We start from the raw sequence: 21,082 nt of genomic DNA on the forward strand, positions 1-21,082 counted from the left end.
TCCCTGGGTTTCATGCTTACATATCTAAGCCCTGTAAAACCTCACTTATTTGAAGGTATTCCAATGCTTTCAAATATATTTGTTCAGTATTTTTTCAGGTGTTCTGCAAGGCAAGTTTGATCATAATTTCCTAGTCTGACATCCCCAGAAGTGAGACAAAAGAACAACTCACTAGATTATGAACTTCACAATAGGATCTGTGAACTCTAAATTGTATATCTTCAATGCCTAACAGTGCCTGATACATAATTGCTATTTGATTTACTGATGAATCACTGACCTCAGGAATAATTCTGAGCAAGTAAAGGAAATAAGAGCAATATTACAAATGATAACAGGAAACAGATTTTCAAATCACAGAAACCTCTTTTCATCTGTCTCTTATTCTACATTATCTCTATAAACACCTTGATTCAGGACTCAGAATCATTCTTCCATACTACTTCAACTGACTCATAGATTATGTCCTTCTCTCCAGTTCACCTCTCTTCAATCCATCTTCCACAATTCCAATTCAAATCCTCTGCTAAATATACTTTAAAAAGCTCCTCAGTCTCTAAAAGAAAAATTTTAATCTTCTCCGCACAACTATATGACGTTAGGTTATTTCATCAAACTTATCTCCTTCCTGCCTCCATCCTTATATCTTATATTTTAGTTATACTGAATTATTTCCAGTTCATCAAAAGTGCTGTGCTATTTTATGCCTTACCATTTTAAAGATATTGTTACCATTGTTTAAAATATCTTTTCCCCATTGACAGTCTGGTGAGCTCAACTTTCTATTCAAAACTCTATTTCAGAATCACCCTCGGGAAATCTTTGCAGACTTTCACTAAGTTCTAATCAATTTCATCCTTTATTTCACTACTTTACCTTATATCTGATTATGGTACCTATCAACCTGCATGGCAATTATTATATCTCTCTGCCATCCTATGTGCATAAGTACAAAATCTGGGCAAAATTTAGAAGTGAACTTCAGTAATCAAGGTTTTCAATATGTTTCCTCCCAAGACATCTTTGGTACTTTTCTATTTCTTTTTTTTTTTTTCTTAAAAAAATCTAATCTACTTAACTGACTCTGTATTCAATTGAATTTAACAAATAGTCACTGGGTACCCATCTCATACTAGGTACCAGACCAATGATACACAAATAAATAAAACACTCAATATTTAAACTGACTTAAATCTCTTATTTCCAGCAAATCCACTTTAAGTAGAAAAACATGAGGAGGGAGAGAAAAGAAGAATAAATAGATGCAGTGGCAAAAAGTATAAAGTCTCTAAGCTTTCCATAAATTACATCAAAAGCATACCCATTACATTACAAAGGACAAAAGAAAATACTGAGACTTAAAAAGAGAAAAAAAAAAGATATACCTTAGTATCTATGTCTTTTGATCCATAATTCCACCATATTGCCTACAACTATGATAACAAAGGGTAGCAAATAAATGAGGATCACCACCCCCAAGTAGTTTTGAACACATTTTCCATCAACTGTTAAGTAAGGCATTTCTCATGACTCCTCCATGGCTAATCTAGACGTCTAAATAAGGTAAGAATAATTTCAGTTCACAATAAGAGAACACCTTTCTTCTTCAAAAGCAACTAAATCAGTCTTCCGTTTAATGATTGACAGAGTAATTGATGCTTTACTTTGAAAAATTCAAAACACTGTCAACAAAATGCATTCCTCCACCCCTCCAACACACACACTCATTTCAGGAGATAAAAATATTAATTTAGCATGATCTAGTTAAAAGAACACTAGATTAAGTAAAGAGACCAATCCCAGCTCAGCTTCTGGTTAAAAGCAAGAATCATAAGGTCTGAATACAGGCTTTAGGCATCATCCATAACACCAGAATAAAAATACTACCCACCTAATAGTAAGAATTACATATATGTTAGGTGATATTATAACAAATAATACTACCTTTTAACAGCTTTATAAAAGTCTAGCTAAAAGGTCATGTGTTAAAAACTTTAAGGATTCATCAAAATGGCCAGGACTAATGCTGCTTGTGCTAATACTAATTAGTCCTTATAACTTTTTAAGTGAAATAGAGGTGCTTAAAGCCAGGACAGAGGACAGCAAGCCCCAACGATAGGAAAGACCTGTTGTGGTTTTCTGTTCATTTATTTTCTTCACTACTTCCTTTGAGTTGAATGTGAACCCTGCTTCTTTTTATACAAACTTCATATACAAACTGAAATTCTGGGCTACAATCTCAACTCCTTACTGAATTCAAACTTGGCTTGGAGAAAGAGCTCACATTTCCTTCGACCTTGCATTTACCCTAAAAATTCTCATGGAAACTGATGCCTTGCTCTTTCTACGCTAATTCAATAAATTTGAGCTTCTCACAAGAAATACCTAGTTACTCATTTTGGTATCTCTATACTGTCTTATTTCTTTGCATCCACATTCTGAGCTGATTTGAGGTTCTATTAATATGCTCCTCTATCCCATCTTTGAAGTAAGAGACCAAAGAAATCAAACAAGCATATTTAACATTACACACAGTGACCAAGCCCACAGCAGCAATTAAAAATCAAAAGCATCAACAAAAATTGAAAACAAACCCATGCATCTTTTCTTTCAAAGGTGCAGTCAAACAAGCACATATTATTGATTCTAATACTTGAGGCTTGTTAAAAAAGAAAACTCTGCGTGATAAGGCCCAAAAACTATGCTCTGATCTGTCATTTGCTTACACTAATATGAAGTCAATAATATCTTCATTGAAATACAATGCTTAAAATACTTACCATGACTATGACCCAAAAATTTACGTGTGTGTATATGAAGGTGGGGGTGGGGTTCAGGGAGTGGGAAGGGGGCAACTGAACACACATTCAGGTACTCACTTGCTCCAATTTAAAGATATGCTGATTAAAGTAGTGTTGTAAACGTTCATTAGCAAAATTAATACAGAACTGTTCAAAGCTGTTATTTTCATAATCTTCAAACCCAAAAATATCAAGAACACCAATGGACAAAGTCTATGAAACAGGAAAAGGTTATGGTTAAAAAAATGATGCTCAAATTTATTTCATGAATAATATTTACAACATAAGTAACAAAATGTTCAAAGTTCTTCAATAGCAGTAGAGAAGAAAACTTGGGGGGTCAGTATTCAACCAAAATATACTACAAATAAAAAGCATTTTAGTTCTCTTTATCTTCTTTTTCTTTTTATCTTAATTATAAAAATAGATCCAAAATCTTAACACATGTAATTCATTGATTACTTTACAGAAATGTTCAAAGCAGAGTTAATGTTCTGTTACCTCAATATCACAAATCTCTAAAACACAAGAGACAAAGGAAGCGAAAAAGCAGGCTACTGGAAAGTCAAAAGGTTACTAAAGTAAAGCTAGGTTATTCCTGGCTATGCCTGGTTATGCCAAAAGGACCATGTAATTTTTCCTAGTTTGACTTCTCTATCCCAATAAAATTCTGCTTTAAGAACCAAGCTAACAAGTATGTTCAATCAGCCTACGCAGGTCAGAAATGAAACTGGGTATCAGAATATGTAGTTTCTTAAAGTTAAAACTTTATTTTTATCAAAAAAAAACAAAAAACAAAAAACCACCCATACAAGATTTATGACATTAAACAGTTCTAAAAGGATTATAACAAAAAACAACAATCTCTTCTCCATCCTCAATTTCTGCTCCCTAAAGCCAAAAACACTCAAATCTTTGTAGTTGTTTGCTACAAAATAGAATAATATAGTAAAAAATGTTTATTCTATTTCTTGATATTTTACCTTCAGAAATTACCTTCTAACTTCTTCCTATGGATGATAAATATTCAATTCTAATATCCCAAACCAACATTTTTCTCACCACCCCACCTCATTCTTAAAATACAGTTGTATGACAATTTTCATTAAATGAAAACAATTTTTCTCCACTGGTGCTAATAGAGATACTGGGCAAACTGATGTAATGAATGATAAATAGTAAGACACTTTTAAAAGTCTCCATTAAGAGTATTTTGTTTGATTAATACTGCTGACTAATTCCAAGCCCTTACAAAAAACAGTAAAAATAATGATCTTCAAAATAAGTCAACTAGGTAAATTAGATTAGAATTAAAATCAATTTTCTACCTGTGGGCTTACTCAAAGCATGAGAAGGTCATGTAAGAGCAATTTTACGTTTAAATATTTACATTTTAAAAACAATGAGGTCCAGATATATTTCAAGACATAACCAAGGAAAAAGAATACAAACTAGAAACAATGAGGATAGCATGATCCTATTTTTATATTTAAAAGCAACTCTGTACATGTACATCTGTTGGAATTTAAGTACATAGGAAAAAAGCTCTGGAAAGACACACAAAACAGTTTCGCTGAAAAGGGTCATAGAAACAGAAATAAGGAGAGAACCAGCAGAGAATATAGAAAAAGGTGCTACTTACTTATTACTCTATATAGTCCTATGTTTTTAAATTGTATACATTAACCATTTTATTAAAACACTTTTCAGGAAAAATATATTATAATCCAATATATGTCTACCTTGGTATTTTGCTCCAAATCTTTACTATTCATAAGTGCGTGATTAATCCGAAAAACTATCCAGTCAAATAGGGCACTATATAAAGACTTAGCCATGGAGTTCCTTACTGTCACAGCCTAGGGAAAAGAAAAAAAAAAGTTAGGAGTCTAAATGAAATTGGCAACAATCTGACTAAGATACTATATAACAAAGTGTTTTGCTCTCATTCAAGAAAGAAAGCTTATTATCCTGAATAAGAAATTACTTTTTCTCTCAATATGAATAGCCTATAATTGAAGTTTTTTATACAGACTCATTAATTTAATCCAACTAAGGGAAACTAGCCTAAAACTGCCATGGAAGATAAAGGAAACAAAATGTAGGTCATACAAGTCAAAAAAGTTTTACTGAAAACTGGGATATACATTTCACCTAGTAAGGAAGGTAGAATAGGAAGTTTATAAAAGAATAAACTTTGCCAGCTAAAGTGGGGAAGGATATTCCAGGCATAAGAATAAATCTGTTAACAAAAAAGCATCAGCTATCTATGGAATCCTAGTCAGACTCTTAAAACAATCACAATACCGCCACAGTTACCTTCCTCGCTATCTTCAGCTTGTCACCCACAGTAACCTCCAAAATTTCTCCATCCCTAACAGTAACAATTCTTCCATTATAGAGTTAAGTGATTTACTTTCTTCCCTCACCTCAAGCTTTCCCCAGTTTATGGACGCTCTCTGTACTATCTGTTCACTTTTTGTGTAAATCTGAAATTAGTCTAAAAAATGAAGTTTATTACTTAAAGAAAATCCAACATTTAGAAAGTACTACAACCTAAAAAGAGGGTTGGTGGGGCACGTATCTTAGAAAATTGAGTCCTAACACTTAAAAGAAGAAAATTTCTAATAATTTATGTACTTACTATCTAGGGACTTATTTTGAAGCTTGTATATTCAGGTACATATTTATATCTATGTTCTCAATTTTAGAGGAAGTAGAGAGTGTTGACTGAGAGCTAAACCACCTTCCAATCCCAGTTTCTTTACTTATTCCAGCTATCTGAGCTTGGTCAAGTTACTTAAAGCTTTTTTTACGTTTGTAAAATGGAGACAGTACTATAACCAACCACACATAGATGATGAACGAATTTCTGAATTTCAGTGAAAAGAAAAAAAACCCTCAAGTTTCCAGAACAAAAAATAGCTACCTAAACTTTTACCTACACAGGAAAGAGAAGACAGGTATCAAATTCTCTGTCTTCAACACTAGACACTTGAAAATAACTGGAAAATGTTTAGACATTCTGAGAGAAAAAAAGGATATGGCCCTAAAATTCTATTCTCAGGCAAGTTATCAACAAATTATCTTTAAAATATCAAGAAAATCAATAGTAGAATATATAGAGAATAACCATTCTATTTTCCCAGAGGGGGCAGAAAAAGAATAAAGACAATCTGACTAAATTCAGCAAAAGCAAAATATTTTAAAACACAGAATTAGAAAACATGTTCGTTATCGCAATGAATATAAATGAGTTGAATTTTTTAGTTAAAAGACAAAACTTCATATCAAATTAAAAGATTCAGAGAGAATCCAAATATACCAAATATAAGAATACAAGGCCTACTTACATCATAACTCCCAATATTATAGTTTCAGCTTCTTTTCTCTGAAATGCAGTCCTGCCTATCACAGCTTAACCTCAATAAGCCCAAATAGCAATCAATTATTTTCTCACTCAAACAGGACCTCGTTCAATGTTTCCCATCTCACTGAATGGTACCAATATTCTTGGAGTTGTATGCACCAGAAAATCAGGATCCACCTTTGACATCTCCTTCTTCCTCACTGCTTCCCACTAAGAAAATCACTGTCAAATCTTGTTAATTTTACCATCTAAATTTCTTTCTTTTTAAATATATCCCATTTCTCCCTATCAGTATGTCACCATTCTAGAAATAGCAGCAAGCATCCTTCTCCTCAGGAGTACTAACTACTACAGCCTCCAAACTCATCTTTCTACATTCACTCTCGCCCTTTGTGTTAGAATCCTAAGATGGGTCCCAAGATTCCCACCACTGGGTGTATAGGCTCTCCATATCCCCTCCCAAAAAGTGTGAGCGGGACTGTAAAAATGATGGATTTCACTCTCATAATTATCTTATGTTATATGACAAAGGTGAAGGGATTTTACAGATATAACTGTGGCCCAAAATCAGCCGAATTTTTTAGTTAACCCAAGAGATACTGTCCTGGGTAAAGCTGACTTACTTAGGGACTGAGCCCATCCAGCAGATTCTCCTGCTGGCCTTGAGGAAGAAAACTGCCACACTGCGTACAGGACCACATGGCAGGAAATGGCAAGTAGACTCTAGCTGCTGAGAACGGCCCCTAAGAGCCAACAAGAAACTATGGATCTCAGTCCTACAACTGAAAGGAAGTGGATCCTGTCAACAACCTGCACACCTGGAAGAGGATGTTGAGTCTCAGATAAGATCACAGCCATCATGACTATCCTGACTTCAGCCTGGTGAAACCCTGAGCAGAGGACCCAGAATGATGATCCATGGAAACTGTCCGATAACAAATCTGTGTTGTATTAAGTCACTAAGTGTGCTACACAGCTATAGAAAACTAACACACTCCTCCAATTTATTTTTCACACTGCTGAAAGATGGTCCTTAAAAAAAAAAAAATCTAAGGCAACGTTTTTGCTTAAAACACTTCTTCCCATTGCCCTTCAGATGAAATACTGAAATCCTGCTCTTCATTTCACCCACAATGCCTAGCACAACTCTAGGCACAAAAAGCTTTTTCAAATATTTACTAAACAAATAAATATACCAAACAAACATAAACAAAAATAAAGCAAGGTCTACAGAAATTATCTCAGAAAGTTGAATTTAAAGTTAAAATGTAAATAAACATAAAGAAACATTTAATAATGTAAAAAGTTGAGAAAGAAAACATAAAAGCATGGAACCTTTATGGTAAAAGACAAGCAAAACTCTTCAAACAGTTTGGCTATTTCTGTTTTTAGAAAGATGCTCTCAGAGTTGGTGACTATAAAGTATGACATAAGATACCTGACATAATGAAGACATGTGGACTTGTAGGTACAATTAGAAGAGACCCAAAAATGGGATAAATGGATCAATGGGATAAATTTCTGCCTAGAAAGTATTCTCTACGGTTAAATCACTATTTCCCCACCTCTGTGTATTCCAATCTCATATTCCTGTCCTATCTTTATAATAATTGTCAGTTTGATTTCTCATCACTTTCATAAAATTTCACCATAAAATAGTAGGCTTTTCAATAATTTTCCTACTCCTATACACCTGAGTGGTATAATAGTAATATTGGCTCACTATAACAATAAAACTTACCTGGAAGCCTTACTATACAGATGATATTTAAAGCCAGGGGACTAAGTGAGACGATTTAGATAAAGAGTATAGAGAAGAAAAGACAAAGACTGTCCTAGGGCACGCCATCTTTAAGAAGTCATAAAGAAAAGAAAAATCAAACAAAAAGAACTGGAAAGGAGTGGCCAACAATGAAAAAGTAAACCTAAAGAGCACGGTGTGCTGGAAGATATGATGTGCTCAACAAGAAATAATCTTTTGGGTCAAATACTGCTCATTTATAATTCTACCTACTATCTACTTATCCCATATTAACAATATGAAATTTAAAAATGGTGATCAGATTAAGATCACTGAAAAAAACATAAGTGTATTGCTTAAAATCAAATTCAACATTAAGTTTCCAAGTTGACTAAAAGTTCATGATCAAATTTCAAGAGCCCAGAGAATATTTCAATCAACACTGTTGTTATTTTCATTCTGTTAAGAGAAAGAATATAAACCTAAACTTCTAAAAATGTTCAGTTTCTTGATTTCAAAGAAAATCTATTCATACCTCTGCCAGTTTGTATGGTAAAATAAGCTTTTCTCCCACTGTCACAGTCTTCCTTGTAACTAGTGCTTCAAATAGCATCTCTTCTTTAACCTATACAGCAGAAAAGTAAGATCAATATATGAGATTTATGACTATGGCTGAATTAGAGAAAAAAATTAACGAGATTAGCAAACATGCAATAGAGAAAAAACAAAAACAAAAAGATAATACACTGGGCAATTTAAATATTGGACAAAGTGGAACTTAAGTGTCCCACTCACCCCACTTCACCATAAAAAAGACACAAATGGTAAATAAGACAGATGGGTCTTTTTAAAGTAAAGTTTTCTTTCTGATCATAATACAGAAACATGTTTCATTGTGCAGAGTCCAAAAAATACAGAATAGCACAAAAAATATAAGACAATCAACCATAATCCCACAACCTGCGGATCATGACTAAAAAGTGACACTACTTCTTAAATTCCAGGAACATTACAATGGATACTCACTGATGTTTCAGATGTTTATTTTCACTTACAGATATTAAACGTTAAGGTAAAACTGATGCTTCCTTTGTTCTTACTCTCTCTCAAGAGGCCAATACAATCATGAATTTCACATGTATCATTTCATATTTTTATACACACATACATACATACATATATATGCATCAGTTCATGCTTTTGTATTATACACGTTTTTGAGATCTATGCTGATAATCTAGATCAAGCTTACTCATTTTAACTACTATACAGCATTTCACTATATAAATTATCACCATGCACAATCCATTCTCCTACTTACAGACGTTTACACTAGTCACAATTTTGCACCATCAGAAAATAAACTGCAGTGAATATTCTTGCATCTGTGTTCAAGAACATCTCTGAAGCACACAACTAAAAGTGGCATTATCAGGTTGTAGAGTACACATTTTCAGCTTTACAAGATATTGCCAAACTCCTGAACGTGGTTTTTACCAATTTGCTCTCTTAGCAGAAGCAGTGAGAATTCTAATTTCTTCAAACCTTGACTATACTTGTTATTATCAGCCTTTTGATTTTTGCCATGCTGATGGACATGAAATGGTAAACAAGGATGTTTTATAAAAGCATCCATACATAATAAAGCTTTAACATTTATAAAATTTTATGTGTACGATATGATATAAAATATATCAAGCAAAAAGATTTGATTGCAAGGAGAAACTGAGTTATAAAACAATAGAGTAGGGCATTACCCTGCTACCAGCAAATTCATGATAGGTCAATCATCTCTTAAAATACGTTTACACTGTAAAGAAAATACACCTTCTTTTGGAATGTCCATTGCTCAATATTCAAATTCCAAAAAATGAATTTTTGGCAAAATTTGAGGCACATTAACTTCACAAAATGAACAGCCAAAGTTTAAATGTAAAACCTCAACCTTTCAGATATATTTAAAATATTTCAAGGAACAAAAATAAAATAATACCAGATTACACAAAATGACAAAACTAAGGAAACTAAGAAAAAACATATGTGATAAAAAAAAACCACTGTAATATTCTGAGGTATATTTCTTCATGTAAGCAATTATTATTAAAACATTTAAAAATAAATGACCTATGCAGTAAACTCAAGAAATTTTTTTTTAAAGGAACACACAAGTGTAAGCTGGTAACAACACAGAGCACAGGTTACTTCCACACACTTGTATAAATTGGTACAAGCACTGTAGAGAGTAATTTGTCAGTGTCAGCAAAGCTCAATATGTGTATATACCATAACCCAAGAATTCTACTCCTTGGACTATACCCTACAATAACTCTCACACAAGTTAACAAGGAAACATGTACAAGAATGCCTATCATAGTATTACCTATAAATGGAAAACTATGAACAACCTCATTCCCAACTAAAAAAGATAAATTATGTTTTATTCATATAATAGAATTTTATACAACAGCTAAAAACATGAACCTAGACTATATAAACCAGCACTGAAAAATCTAAAAAACAAAATATGAAGTGAAAAGTCAAGTTTTAGAATGATACATACAGTATAACATTTACATAAAGTCTGAAAACATGCTGAACAACAAAACTATATATTCCTTATGGAAACATCTATCTATTCTGAAAATGTAAAAACAAGAAAGGGAATGATAAAAACTAAATTCAAGTCAAAAGATACAAACTTCTAGTTATAAAATAAATGTCAGATGTCATGGGGATCTAATGCACGGCATGGTGACAACAGTTAATAAAAACCATACTTCATATTTGAAAGTTGCTAAGACAGTAGATCTTAAAAGTCCTAATCACAGGAAAATAAATTTTTTGTAACTATATATGCTGAAAGATGTTGACTAGACTTACTGGGATCATTTTGAAACATATACAAATACTGAATTATTATGCTTTATACTTGAAAGTAATGTTGTATGTCAATTATAACTCAAGAAAAATAAGACACTGTAGGGAAATCATAAAAAAAGAAAGAAAATCTGAACACTATATATCTGAGACTAAAAATCACCTGTTAATTATTTTTAGGTGTTTTAATAATATTGTGAATTTTTAAAAAATTTTTGTTGTAGTTGATTTGCAGTGCTGTCTTAGTTTCGGGTGTGCAGCAAGGTGAATCATTTATACATATACATATATTCACTCTTTTTTTAGATTATTTTCCTATATAGGTCATTACAGAGTATTGAGTAGCATTCCCTGTGTTATATAGTAGGTTCTTAATTATTGTGAATATTTTTAAAAACATAGCCCTTATCTTTTAGATAATTGGGATTTTATTTTTCTTTTTTGGAATTTGTTTTAAAAGAATTGGGAAAGAACAGAAGTGAAGATACAGATGAAGAGAGAGAGGCCACATTAATAAGTGATAAAGCTTAACAATGGGTATTTGGGTTATGTTCATTATATGATGGGTACTTGGCGTTCTCTCTGCTTTTGACTGCTTTAAAATCTCAACTAATAAAAACTGAAAAAAAAATAAATTCATAGTGTTGTTTACTTCTGTTGGGGGCAGAGCACACAGGACTTCAATTGCAATATTTTATTACTTGGATGAGGTTTCAAGTACACAGGTATTTATTATACTGTTTTCCATATATACTGTATGCTGAAAACATTTCATAATTTAAAAGAAAGAAGAAAATATGTTAAAATAGAAATCAATAGATAATAAGTAAATAAGAAATGAAAGACAAATCTCACAAATCAAAAGAAAAAATTAAGAAACACAAAGTTAACACCATAGAGTAAAATTTTTAAACATCAACAAAATATTTACAAAGAATGCAAAAGTAATAAGTTTTAAACATTTAATCAACAAATTACTTCCAAGAAAAACACAAGTTATCAAAATTAACTTGAGCCAGATTTGAAAATCCTGAAAAATCAGTCAACACAAAACTAACTAGAAGAACATCAAATGTAACTGGTCAAAGGGTTGATATCGTTCAAATCTTTAAGGAACATATTATTTTCTGCTAATGATTCTTCTTTTAAATGCAGAAAAAAAATTTTAAAGAATGAAAAACCACCCAATTTATTTTAAGGAGCTGATTTAATGCTGGCACTAAAACCTGACAATGATCATATACAGATCTACACACATACACACAATCACACAAAACACACTAATCTTGCTTGTATTTGATAAACATCCTAAAAAAAATTACTGAATTCATATTTTAATCAGCTACCTCCATAGTTTTCCAAATAGTCTTAGTTGTACATATGACTTTAAATTTTTTAAATAAACTTTATTGGGGCAGTTCCCTGGCAGTCCAGTGGTTTGGATTTGGCACTTTCACTGCCAGGCCCCGAGTACAACCCCTGGTCAGGGAACTAAGATCCCTCAAGGCACATGCCAAGGCCAGTAAATAAATAAATAAACTTCATTAAAACAAAATAATTAGAAATGGGCTCAATATCCAATCTACAATGTTTCTCATAGTCACCTAATTGAGAAACTGATATATATGTTAAAATTTCATTCTTTACATTGTTTCAACAGATGTTAAATATACTCAAAACATATAAATTTACTAAAAACTGAAGGATTCTTGGTAATGATGATGGTTCTAATATCTCACAACAAAAACATGCTTCACAATTAAATACAGCTAATCTATTGGAGCTTGTTTGACTTTAATAATTTCACAAGTATCTATCCCAAACAGGATTTAGTACAGAGAAGACTCAAAACATTCACCACTGCCTGAGGTAAACACAAAACATAACTGGAAAAAATAAATAAAATTAAACCATTATTTGTTCTTAAAAACTAAATCTATATTTATTATTGAATTGAGTCACTTTGGGAAGGAGGGAAATCAAATTAAATCTTGCCTAAAGAGTTTACATTTTAATTAAACCAGTTATTGTGCCTTTCAATCTTATTTTAATGACAGCCTTAAGGCTGCAATTCCCATTATCAATGTTAATCAATTAGAGAAAATCATATTTAAAAATAAGATCTAACTATGGGAACTCCCTGGCAGTCCGGTGTTAGGACTCCATGCTCTCACTGCTACGGGCCCGGGTTCCATCCTTCGCTGGGGAACTAAAATTCCACAAGCCACACAGCTAAAAAAAAAAACTTTAAATAAAAAAATAATAATAAATAAAAATAAGATCTAACTATAGGCAGGATACCCTAACCATCTTCTCTAGCTCCTTAAGTTTGAAGATTATCTTCTTTCTACTTATTACTAAATCTCCATTCCTAGAACCTGTCCAAATTATACATTAACAAGAAGGAATTTGAGAAGCTGGAGTTCCAAAGTGAGATATGCTATCAAATCACATTTAGTTGTTAGTCTAACTTTGACACTGGTAAGTCCAATTCTCAGAACTGTATCTGAGTTCCTCTTTAAATTGCCTGAAGTGCTCTTACTAGTCTCTCACCAAAAAAGGAATACTGCACTAGGACCAGAAGCCTTGGGTACTTGTTGAATGCCTAAACTTATAAGAAAGACCACTAACCACAATGCTCTGTATTACCACAATACCAAATGTATGACTAAAATATCACCTGAAATGCCTGCCTGAAATACCACCTGTTTTCTGACCCTCATGACCTTCAAAATTACAGCTTTCAGATACCACACTCCACACCCTGAAACTTCTTTCCAATGAGTGAGTCTAGTTCCAATTCAAGGTACATGCTCCTGTCCCTTCTGCCAGGCTAACTCATTCATTTAAAGTTAATAAGCAACACCAAGCTATGTACAAAATAATAAACACTGTAAGGTTAAATAAATAAGAGGCATCCAATGCTCTCAAAGAACACTGCCGCCACCTTATAATGGACACAAACTGGTAAATAATTAACTATATGCTACAAAGCCAATACTGAATTATGCTGAAGAGAAGCAAATGTTCTATGCTGATGGAGTCAGTTTAGACAATTTAATATGGTTAAATTCCATGAAGTAGTAATATGAACCCAGATTTGAAAGATAAGTGATATTTTAATAGGAAAAAAAAGGTTATTCATAATTGCAAAAAACTGGAACAATCAGCATGCTCTTCAACAGATGAATGAACAAACTGTGGTACATCCACGCCATGGAAAATTACCCAGCAATAAAGAGAAATGAGCTATCAAGCCAGGAAAAGACATGATGCATCTTAAATGTACATCACTAAGTGAAACAAGTCAGTCTGAAAAGGCTACATAGTATATAATTCTAATTGTTACATTTTGGAAAAGGCAAACCTACAGAGCTAGTAAAAAGATCAGTAGTTTGAGGGGAGAGGTTGAATAGGTGAAGCACAGGGATTTTTAGGGCGGTGAAACTATTTTGTATGATACTGTAGTGGAGGATACACGACATCATGCATTTGTCACAATCCAAACAGCAAAAAGAGTGAATCTTAATGTATACAAATTTTAGAAACTTATTTAAGATGTTGTGGGAATCTTAGGAAAGAATTCAGACCATGACATGAGAACTGTATGACAAATATATGGAACAATCTCAATGAAGGGGATGGGAGGAAAAGGTGCTGACCTAAGTAATTTCGGAAATAAATGGAATCTGTAAAACTAGGCGCAAAATGACTTCATAAAGTTATTTCCCACAAGGATATGGGTTAAAAATTCTAATAGTGCTTTACTATTCCAATATGCCTGGAATAATACTATCCAATATACCTATACTGGAATTGAATACTAAAATGAATGGCAGGTTGATGGGAGACAGCTTCCTCACTGTTAAAGAGTATGAATTTACAGACAAGCAATGGGGGAAGGCTAGAATGACACATGTGCTAAAGGATTAGTTAGAAACAACATGATCTCATGTTTGTCTTTTTCTTTTAATTTTTTTTATTGACGTATAGTTTACTTACAATGTTTCAGGTGTACAGCAAAGTGACTGGGTTTTATTTATATATATATATACACACACATACAATACATATAATTACATATTCTTTTTCAGATTCTTTTCCATTATAGGTTATTACAAGATACTGAATACAGTTCCCTGTGCTATGCAGTAGGTCCTTGCTGTATATCTATTTTATATATAGTAGTACGTACCAGTTAATCCCAAATTCCTAATTCATCCCTTCCTCCCACTTTCCCTTCTGGTAACTATAAATTTGCTTTCTATGTCTATGAGTCTATTTCTGTGTTGTAAACAAGTTCACTTGTATCGTATTTTTAGATTTCACATATAAGTGATATCATATAATATTTGTCTTCCTCTGACTTACTTCACTTAGTATGATAACCTATAATTGCATCCATGTTGCTACAAATGGCATTATTTCATTCTTTTTTATGGCTGAGTAGTATTCCATTGTGTACACACACACGCGCGCACATGTGTGCACAGGTGAGTCAAAAATTCTCCGCACTCCAGTTATATTAAAACTTCTGTTGGCTGTACTCTTACCAGTGCTTTCCGTTCAAGGCTACTGTCTCCCCAGTCACTGCTGTGCAGGTGTGAACATGTTACATCAGTTCATTTGATGGGAGCAAAAATGGATGCCCCACTTGTGATTTGCACAAAAGAAGAGCAGGGTGCAGTGATTCATTTTTTGTGGTCCGAGGGTGTGCACATATGCACACTTCTGCCCACACTGTCGACACTTTGCAAAAACTTCATTTTGAGGTGTTAAAACATCCTCCCTGTAGTCCTGATCTTGCTCCATCAGACTTTCACCTATCTGGTTGCCTGAAAGCAGCCCTACAAGGATGAAGATTCACTTCTGACGAGGAAGTGAAGACGAGGAAGTGAAGATGAGTGCGTTTGTGGCTTGCAGCTCAGCCTAAGACATTTTTTAATGAGGGAATATGAAAGCTTGTTGACAGATGGACAGAGTGCATTGAAAAGCAAGATTATGTAGAAAAATGATGTATTTGTCTTTTCTAAAAGTGAATTAAAATAAATTCTACAGCCAGAGTGCGGATAATTTTTGACTCACCCTCATACATACATCACATCTTCTTTACACATTTATCTGTCAATGGGTACACTTTTGTTGCTCCCATCTCATGGCTACTGTAAATAGTGCTGCTATGAAAACTGGGGTGGATGTGCCTTTTCGAGTTAGAGTTTTCACTGGATATATGCCCAGGAGTGGGATTGCTGGATCATATGGTAGCTCTATTTTTAGTTTTTTAAGGAACCTCCATACTGTTCTGCGTTGCAGCTGCACCAATTTACATTCCCACCAGCAGTGTAGGAGGGTTCCTTTTTCTCCACACCCTCTCCAGCATTTACTATTTGTAGACTTTCTGATGACAGCCATTTTGACCAGTGTGAGATGATACTTCATCCATGGTTTTGATCTGCATTTCTCTAATAATTAGCAATGTTGAGCATCTTTTCATGTGCCTGTTGGCCATCTGTATGTCTTCTTTGAAGAAATACCTATTTAGGTCTTCTGCCCATTTTTTGATTGGGTTGTTTGCTTTTTTGATATTGAGCTGGATGAGATGTTTATGTATTTTGGAAATTAATCCCTTATCAGTTGCATTGTTTGGAAATATCTTCTCCCATTCCAGTTGTCTTTTCTTTTTAATTTATTAATTAATTAATTTATTGGCTGTGTTGGGTCTTCGTTGCTGCATGAAGGCTTTCTCTAGTTGTGGCAATTGGTGGCTCCTCTTGTTGCAGAGCACAGGCTCTAGGTGCACAGGCTTCCATAGTTGCGGCACATAGGCTCAATAGTTGTGGCTCATGGGCTCTAGAGCACAGGCTCAGTAGTTGTAGCACACAGGCTTAGTAACTCCACGGCATGTGGGATCCTCCCAGACCAGGACTCGAAACCGTGTCCCCTGCATTGGCAGGCGGATTCTTAACCACTGCACCACCAGGGAAGCCCCTGGTTGTCTTTACATTTTGTTTATGGTTTCCCTTGCAGTGCAGACATTTATCTTTATATAAATATAGATGGTTACATAAATATCTGTAGATATGTGAATACACTCAGGTAAGTATACACACATATATTTCCTGTTCTGTCAGAGGAGGCGGCCTATAAAAAATTGTACCCCTTTTAAGATGAGTAGTTACCTAGGAACACATGAGAAATCATCACTCCAAGAAGAAAGAATAAGGTAATAAGGACCTTGATATGGGAAGAAAAGTTACAGGAGATGAAGACCTCTGGCTCCAATTTAGCCATGAAGAAAGAAAAAGTAGTTTTCTTTTCTCCACCCATCCAGATACCGCATCTTCAAATAAAATAATCTAACCAACATCCTACTGTGGGAAAAAAATCTCAAATACAGAAGGAGAAAAATGACAAAGGCCTAGGACATGATACAGTATAGAGTGAAATACTCATCGTATTCAGCAAATTGAGGAATTATGGATATCTGAGGCAAAGGGAAGCAGAAAAGAAAACCCAAATCATCTAAAGATTCTGGCATACACAACCGCAAAAATTCCAACTTTTGGAGTAACATTATTAATAAAAGTATTAACCCATTTATACCTACAAAAGTTACACAAAATAAAAACTGAAAAGTTACCCAGTATTTGAAATGACAGCTAAGAATGTAATTACTCACTTCTAATAATTCTGAGACAACAGGAAGAACTTCAGGATTACAGATATCTATGGAGTCATCCCGGTATGTCTTCTTTTTATAACAGATATTACCCAAATGTAGTATTGCTGAGAGAAGAGAGAAAATCCTGTGAAAATAAAACCATAAATTACAACTTACTTATGTGCATTCTTTAAGCTTATTTCATTTCAAAATTCTAATCAAGCAAATTAACCAGTACAAAGTATTTAGTCTTCAGAAAAATAAGAAATATAAGGATAACAATGACTATGATAGCTAAAATTTACTGCGTGTTTACTATATCGGACACTGTGCAGAGTGCTTTACATAACCCTACTTTCAGAACTGTACCACCTGTCAGATATAGCTGTTTGAAGAGGACTTCTTACTATTGTCTGAATCTGCTGTAGTGTTTCAAAAGTCCATGGGCTTTCTACATGCTTTTCATCCTGCCTGGAATGTCCTTTCCCTACACTGTCTATTTCAGATCTACTGAATCAGAATCTTTAAGAGAAAGGTCTTAGAATCTGTATTTTTAACAAAGAACCTAGATGATTTTTTATTATTAGTTATATTTTTTTAAATGCTTTCTGCCCATCATATTATAAATGCTTTTTTTAAATAGTAGGAGGCCTGTGGTATATTCTCTAATATCAGGCCCTTAATGTGAAACATCTACATCTGGACTGACCTTCCTTCCTGTCTCAGAAGAACACACGCCCCTCTTCTGGCCAACAACTAATCCCTACACTTGCACTCTATACCTCATGAACTCGGTTTACTCTGGAACATTATTATACCTATTTTCTATCTCTCACTTGAACCTGACAAGAACTTTCTATCAAAATAATCTCATTTCTTTTTTACTTTAAACAACCCATCCTAGACCTACATCTCCTTCCCATCACAAATAAGCTTATTAAAGTGTTAACTTACACTCCTTGTCTTCAGTTTGTCATTCTTCACTTGCTAAAACATTCTGGCATCTGTCTCCCAGTAACTTAACTGGGAGAACCTCCAAGTAACTTAAAAAAGTATATTATGTCCTGGAAACTTCCCTGGTGGTGCAGTGGTTAAGAATCCACCTGCCAATGTAGGGAACACAGGTTCCAGCCCTGGGCCGGGAAGATCCCACATGCCGTGGAGCAACTAAGCCCATGCGCCACAACTACTGAGCCTGTGCTCTAGAGCCCATGAGCCACAACTATTGAGCCCACATGCCACAACTACTGAAGACCACATGCCTGGAGCCTGTGCTCTGCAACAAGAGAAACCACCTCAATGAGAAGCCCTCACACAGCAAAGAAGAGTAGCCCCTGCTGGCTGCAACTAGAGAAAGCCCGCACACAGCAACGAAGACCCAACACAGCCAATTAATTAATTAATTAATTATTTTTTAAAAAGTATATTATATCCTTAACTTACGTGATATCTCAAAGGTATTTAACACAGTTGAACACTCCATCTAAAAGCCCTTCCTAGAAATCTGTGTATATACACATCTTTGTGCCTTGTCCAGTTATTTCCTCAGAATAAGTCTGCTGTACTGGTGAAATTTTAACTATGCGTTTTCCTAAAATCAGGAAGCATTTTAAATAAAACAAAGGTGTTGCTTTAGGAACCTAACAGCTATACTTTCAGACGTCCAGCAGAAACATCTAATTCATAGCTGTAATTTTTCAAATAACTTAAAATTTTTAAATAAATGAGTCACTAACACAACTCAAACAAAATACAAGTCAATTATAAAGGAATATTTCATAAAAAACATTTTGAGTTAGAGAGGAAACTCAGTATCAACTGAAATATAAACACTACTGAAAGCCAAAAACATAAAAACAAACTATGAGCCATTTTTTTAAAAAACTATCTTTAGTAGTATTTTATACAGTTGCAAATTACACTATTTCAGAATTTTGGGTTCAATAATCGGCACAATAATGTTTCTCACACACAAATACGTGATGCATAGTCTCCAGCAATAATAAATGTCTTATAAACAACTGAATATACTATAATTCAATATAAAAAGATTAATAAATATGAATTAAGAATACCTGCTCTCAGAAAGCTTATAAAGTCAAGGTTATTTGTGTCTTTAATTTTAAGTAGTTTGTTTTATTTTAAATATAATTTACTTCATCTTTACCTCAACCTTTTCACATTTCTATTTTGTTTATACTTATAATAAAAAAATATGTTTAATACAATGCTACAGACATAAATTTACAGTTGAGATACATGGAAAATTATGTTTTACTTAAACGTATGCATGTCTTCATAAGATTAAAGATCAATGATACAGAAAACAAGGAGTTATAAAATTGTGTTATAAAGCAATGGTTTTTAAGTAAGGTACATGGAGAGGTTTGGGGGCACCATGAACTCTCTCAATCAATAATATGCAGTTGATTATGGAGTACATTTTTACAGGAGGAGGAGGTCCAACTTTCAACAGACTCTCAAAGAATTTATGACAAAAGAAAGCAATTCAAAACAAGTCTTTTAGAAAAGTAAATTTTCTAATTCTAAGTAAGGCTTAGGGTGGAAAAGGCACTAGATCAAGAATATAAGAAAATTGTTTCAAAGAATCAAGGAAGAGAAATTTTTGAAACACACATTATGATTTATTCTCTACTGAGGATATAAAAATACAATAAATAAACTCACTGTCTTCGTGTCTTGGGAAGAAATCCTACCATTTCCATGGCTAGCTGTAAGCGTTCAAAGTCATGCCTCAAATCTTCCCCCTCCACTGTGAAGCAATCCTGCTTTTTTAGGAAAAAAAGGGGAGAAAAATCAAGATTACCTACTGAAAAGTAACCTAAGCCACTCAGAAATATAGTAATTTAGGTAAGCGTACCTATGTATAAAAATTAGAGCTGGTGAAATATTTAGACAATGCCAAATTCATTAGACCTCTCATCTTACTATAAGTATGCAAACTAAACACATACATACCAAAATACCAGTAAGTTACCTTTTCTCTCTTTTTCACAATCACCCAAGCAAGGATAGCAAAAGTAACTTAAGGTAAAGAGCTAGCAATATGTATAAAATGTTCTGATACCAACTTTCCTTTTGACTTGTTTTGAAGAGTCTTGGAGATTTAAAGCACTTAAGAGAGCTCAATTCCACAAATGTTATTTATTCAACAAATATTTAATAAATGCCTACCCACACGCAAGGTGCTGAACTAGATCCTGGTACACAAAAATAAATTTTAGAAGAAGCAATAATTTAGCAGATGAGTGGAGCCTAAACTTTTATAATACAAAGATGTTTATATTATAGCAATATTAGATATAACATAAATAGTTACTAACAAATAATATAAATAACATGGTAATCAATCAGCAAAATGAAGTATATGTGAAAGTATAAAAGCCTGCAAAGAACAAACATGATATGAGTCAGTAAAAATAGTTACGGACTATGAAATAAAATTTAATTTTCTAACTATAAAATTTTTGGTAAGCAATTTTAAGACATATTTCTACAGACATGCCAACATTCTACCCACTAAAAAATTTTAAGTTAACACATTTTTCTTTTACCTATAGTAAAACTTTTTTTTTATAGTAAAACTTTTTAAAAGCTCTTGCTTTTCTTCC

At 33.4% G+C, this 21,082-nt stretch overlaps 1 protein-coding gene across 11 annotated transcripts in view; it reads right to left on the bottom strand.

The window, feature by feature from the left end:
- Nucleotides 1-21,082, bottom strand: part of MYO9A (myosin IXA) — a 262,701-nt gene that overhangs the window by 162,843 nt on the left and 78,776 nt on the right. For 10 of the 11 annotated variants that reach the window (XM_057723187.1, XM_057723183.1, XM_057723186.1 and 7 more), the window contains 5 exons: nt 20,139-20,236; nt 17,469-17,595; nt 8,448-8,537; nt 4,544-4,660; nt 2,880-3,014 (listed from right to left, as the gene is read on the bottom strand). In XM_057723187.1, coding sequence (XP_057579170.1) covers nt 2,880-3,014; nt 4,544-4,660; nt 8,448-8,537; nt 17,469-17,595; nt 20,139-20,236 — 567 coding nt within the window. Of the gene's footprint in view, nt 1-2,879; nt 3,015-4,543; nt 4,661-8,447; nt 8,538-17,468; nt 17,596-20,138; nt 20,240-21,082 lie in introns of all 11 variants that reach the window. The other variant, XM_057723188.1, reaches the window with a different exon arrangement.

This window comes from Hippopotamus amphibius, chromosome 2 (genome assembly GCF_030028045.1).
Source record: "Hippopotamus amphibius kiboko isolate mHipAmp2 chromosome 2, mHipAmp2.hap2, whole genome shotgun sequence".
NCBI lineage: Eukaryota > Metazoa > Chordata > Mammalia > Artiodactyla > Hippopotamidae > Hippopotamus > Hippopotamus amphibius.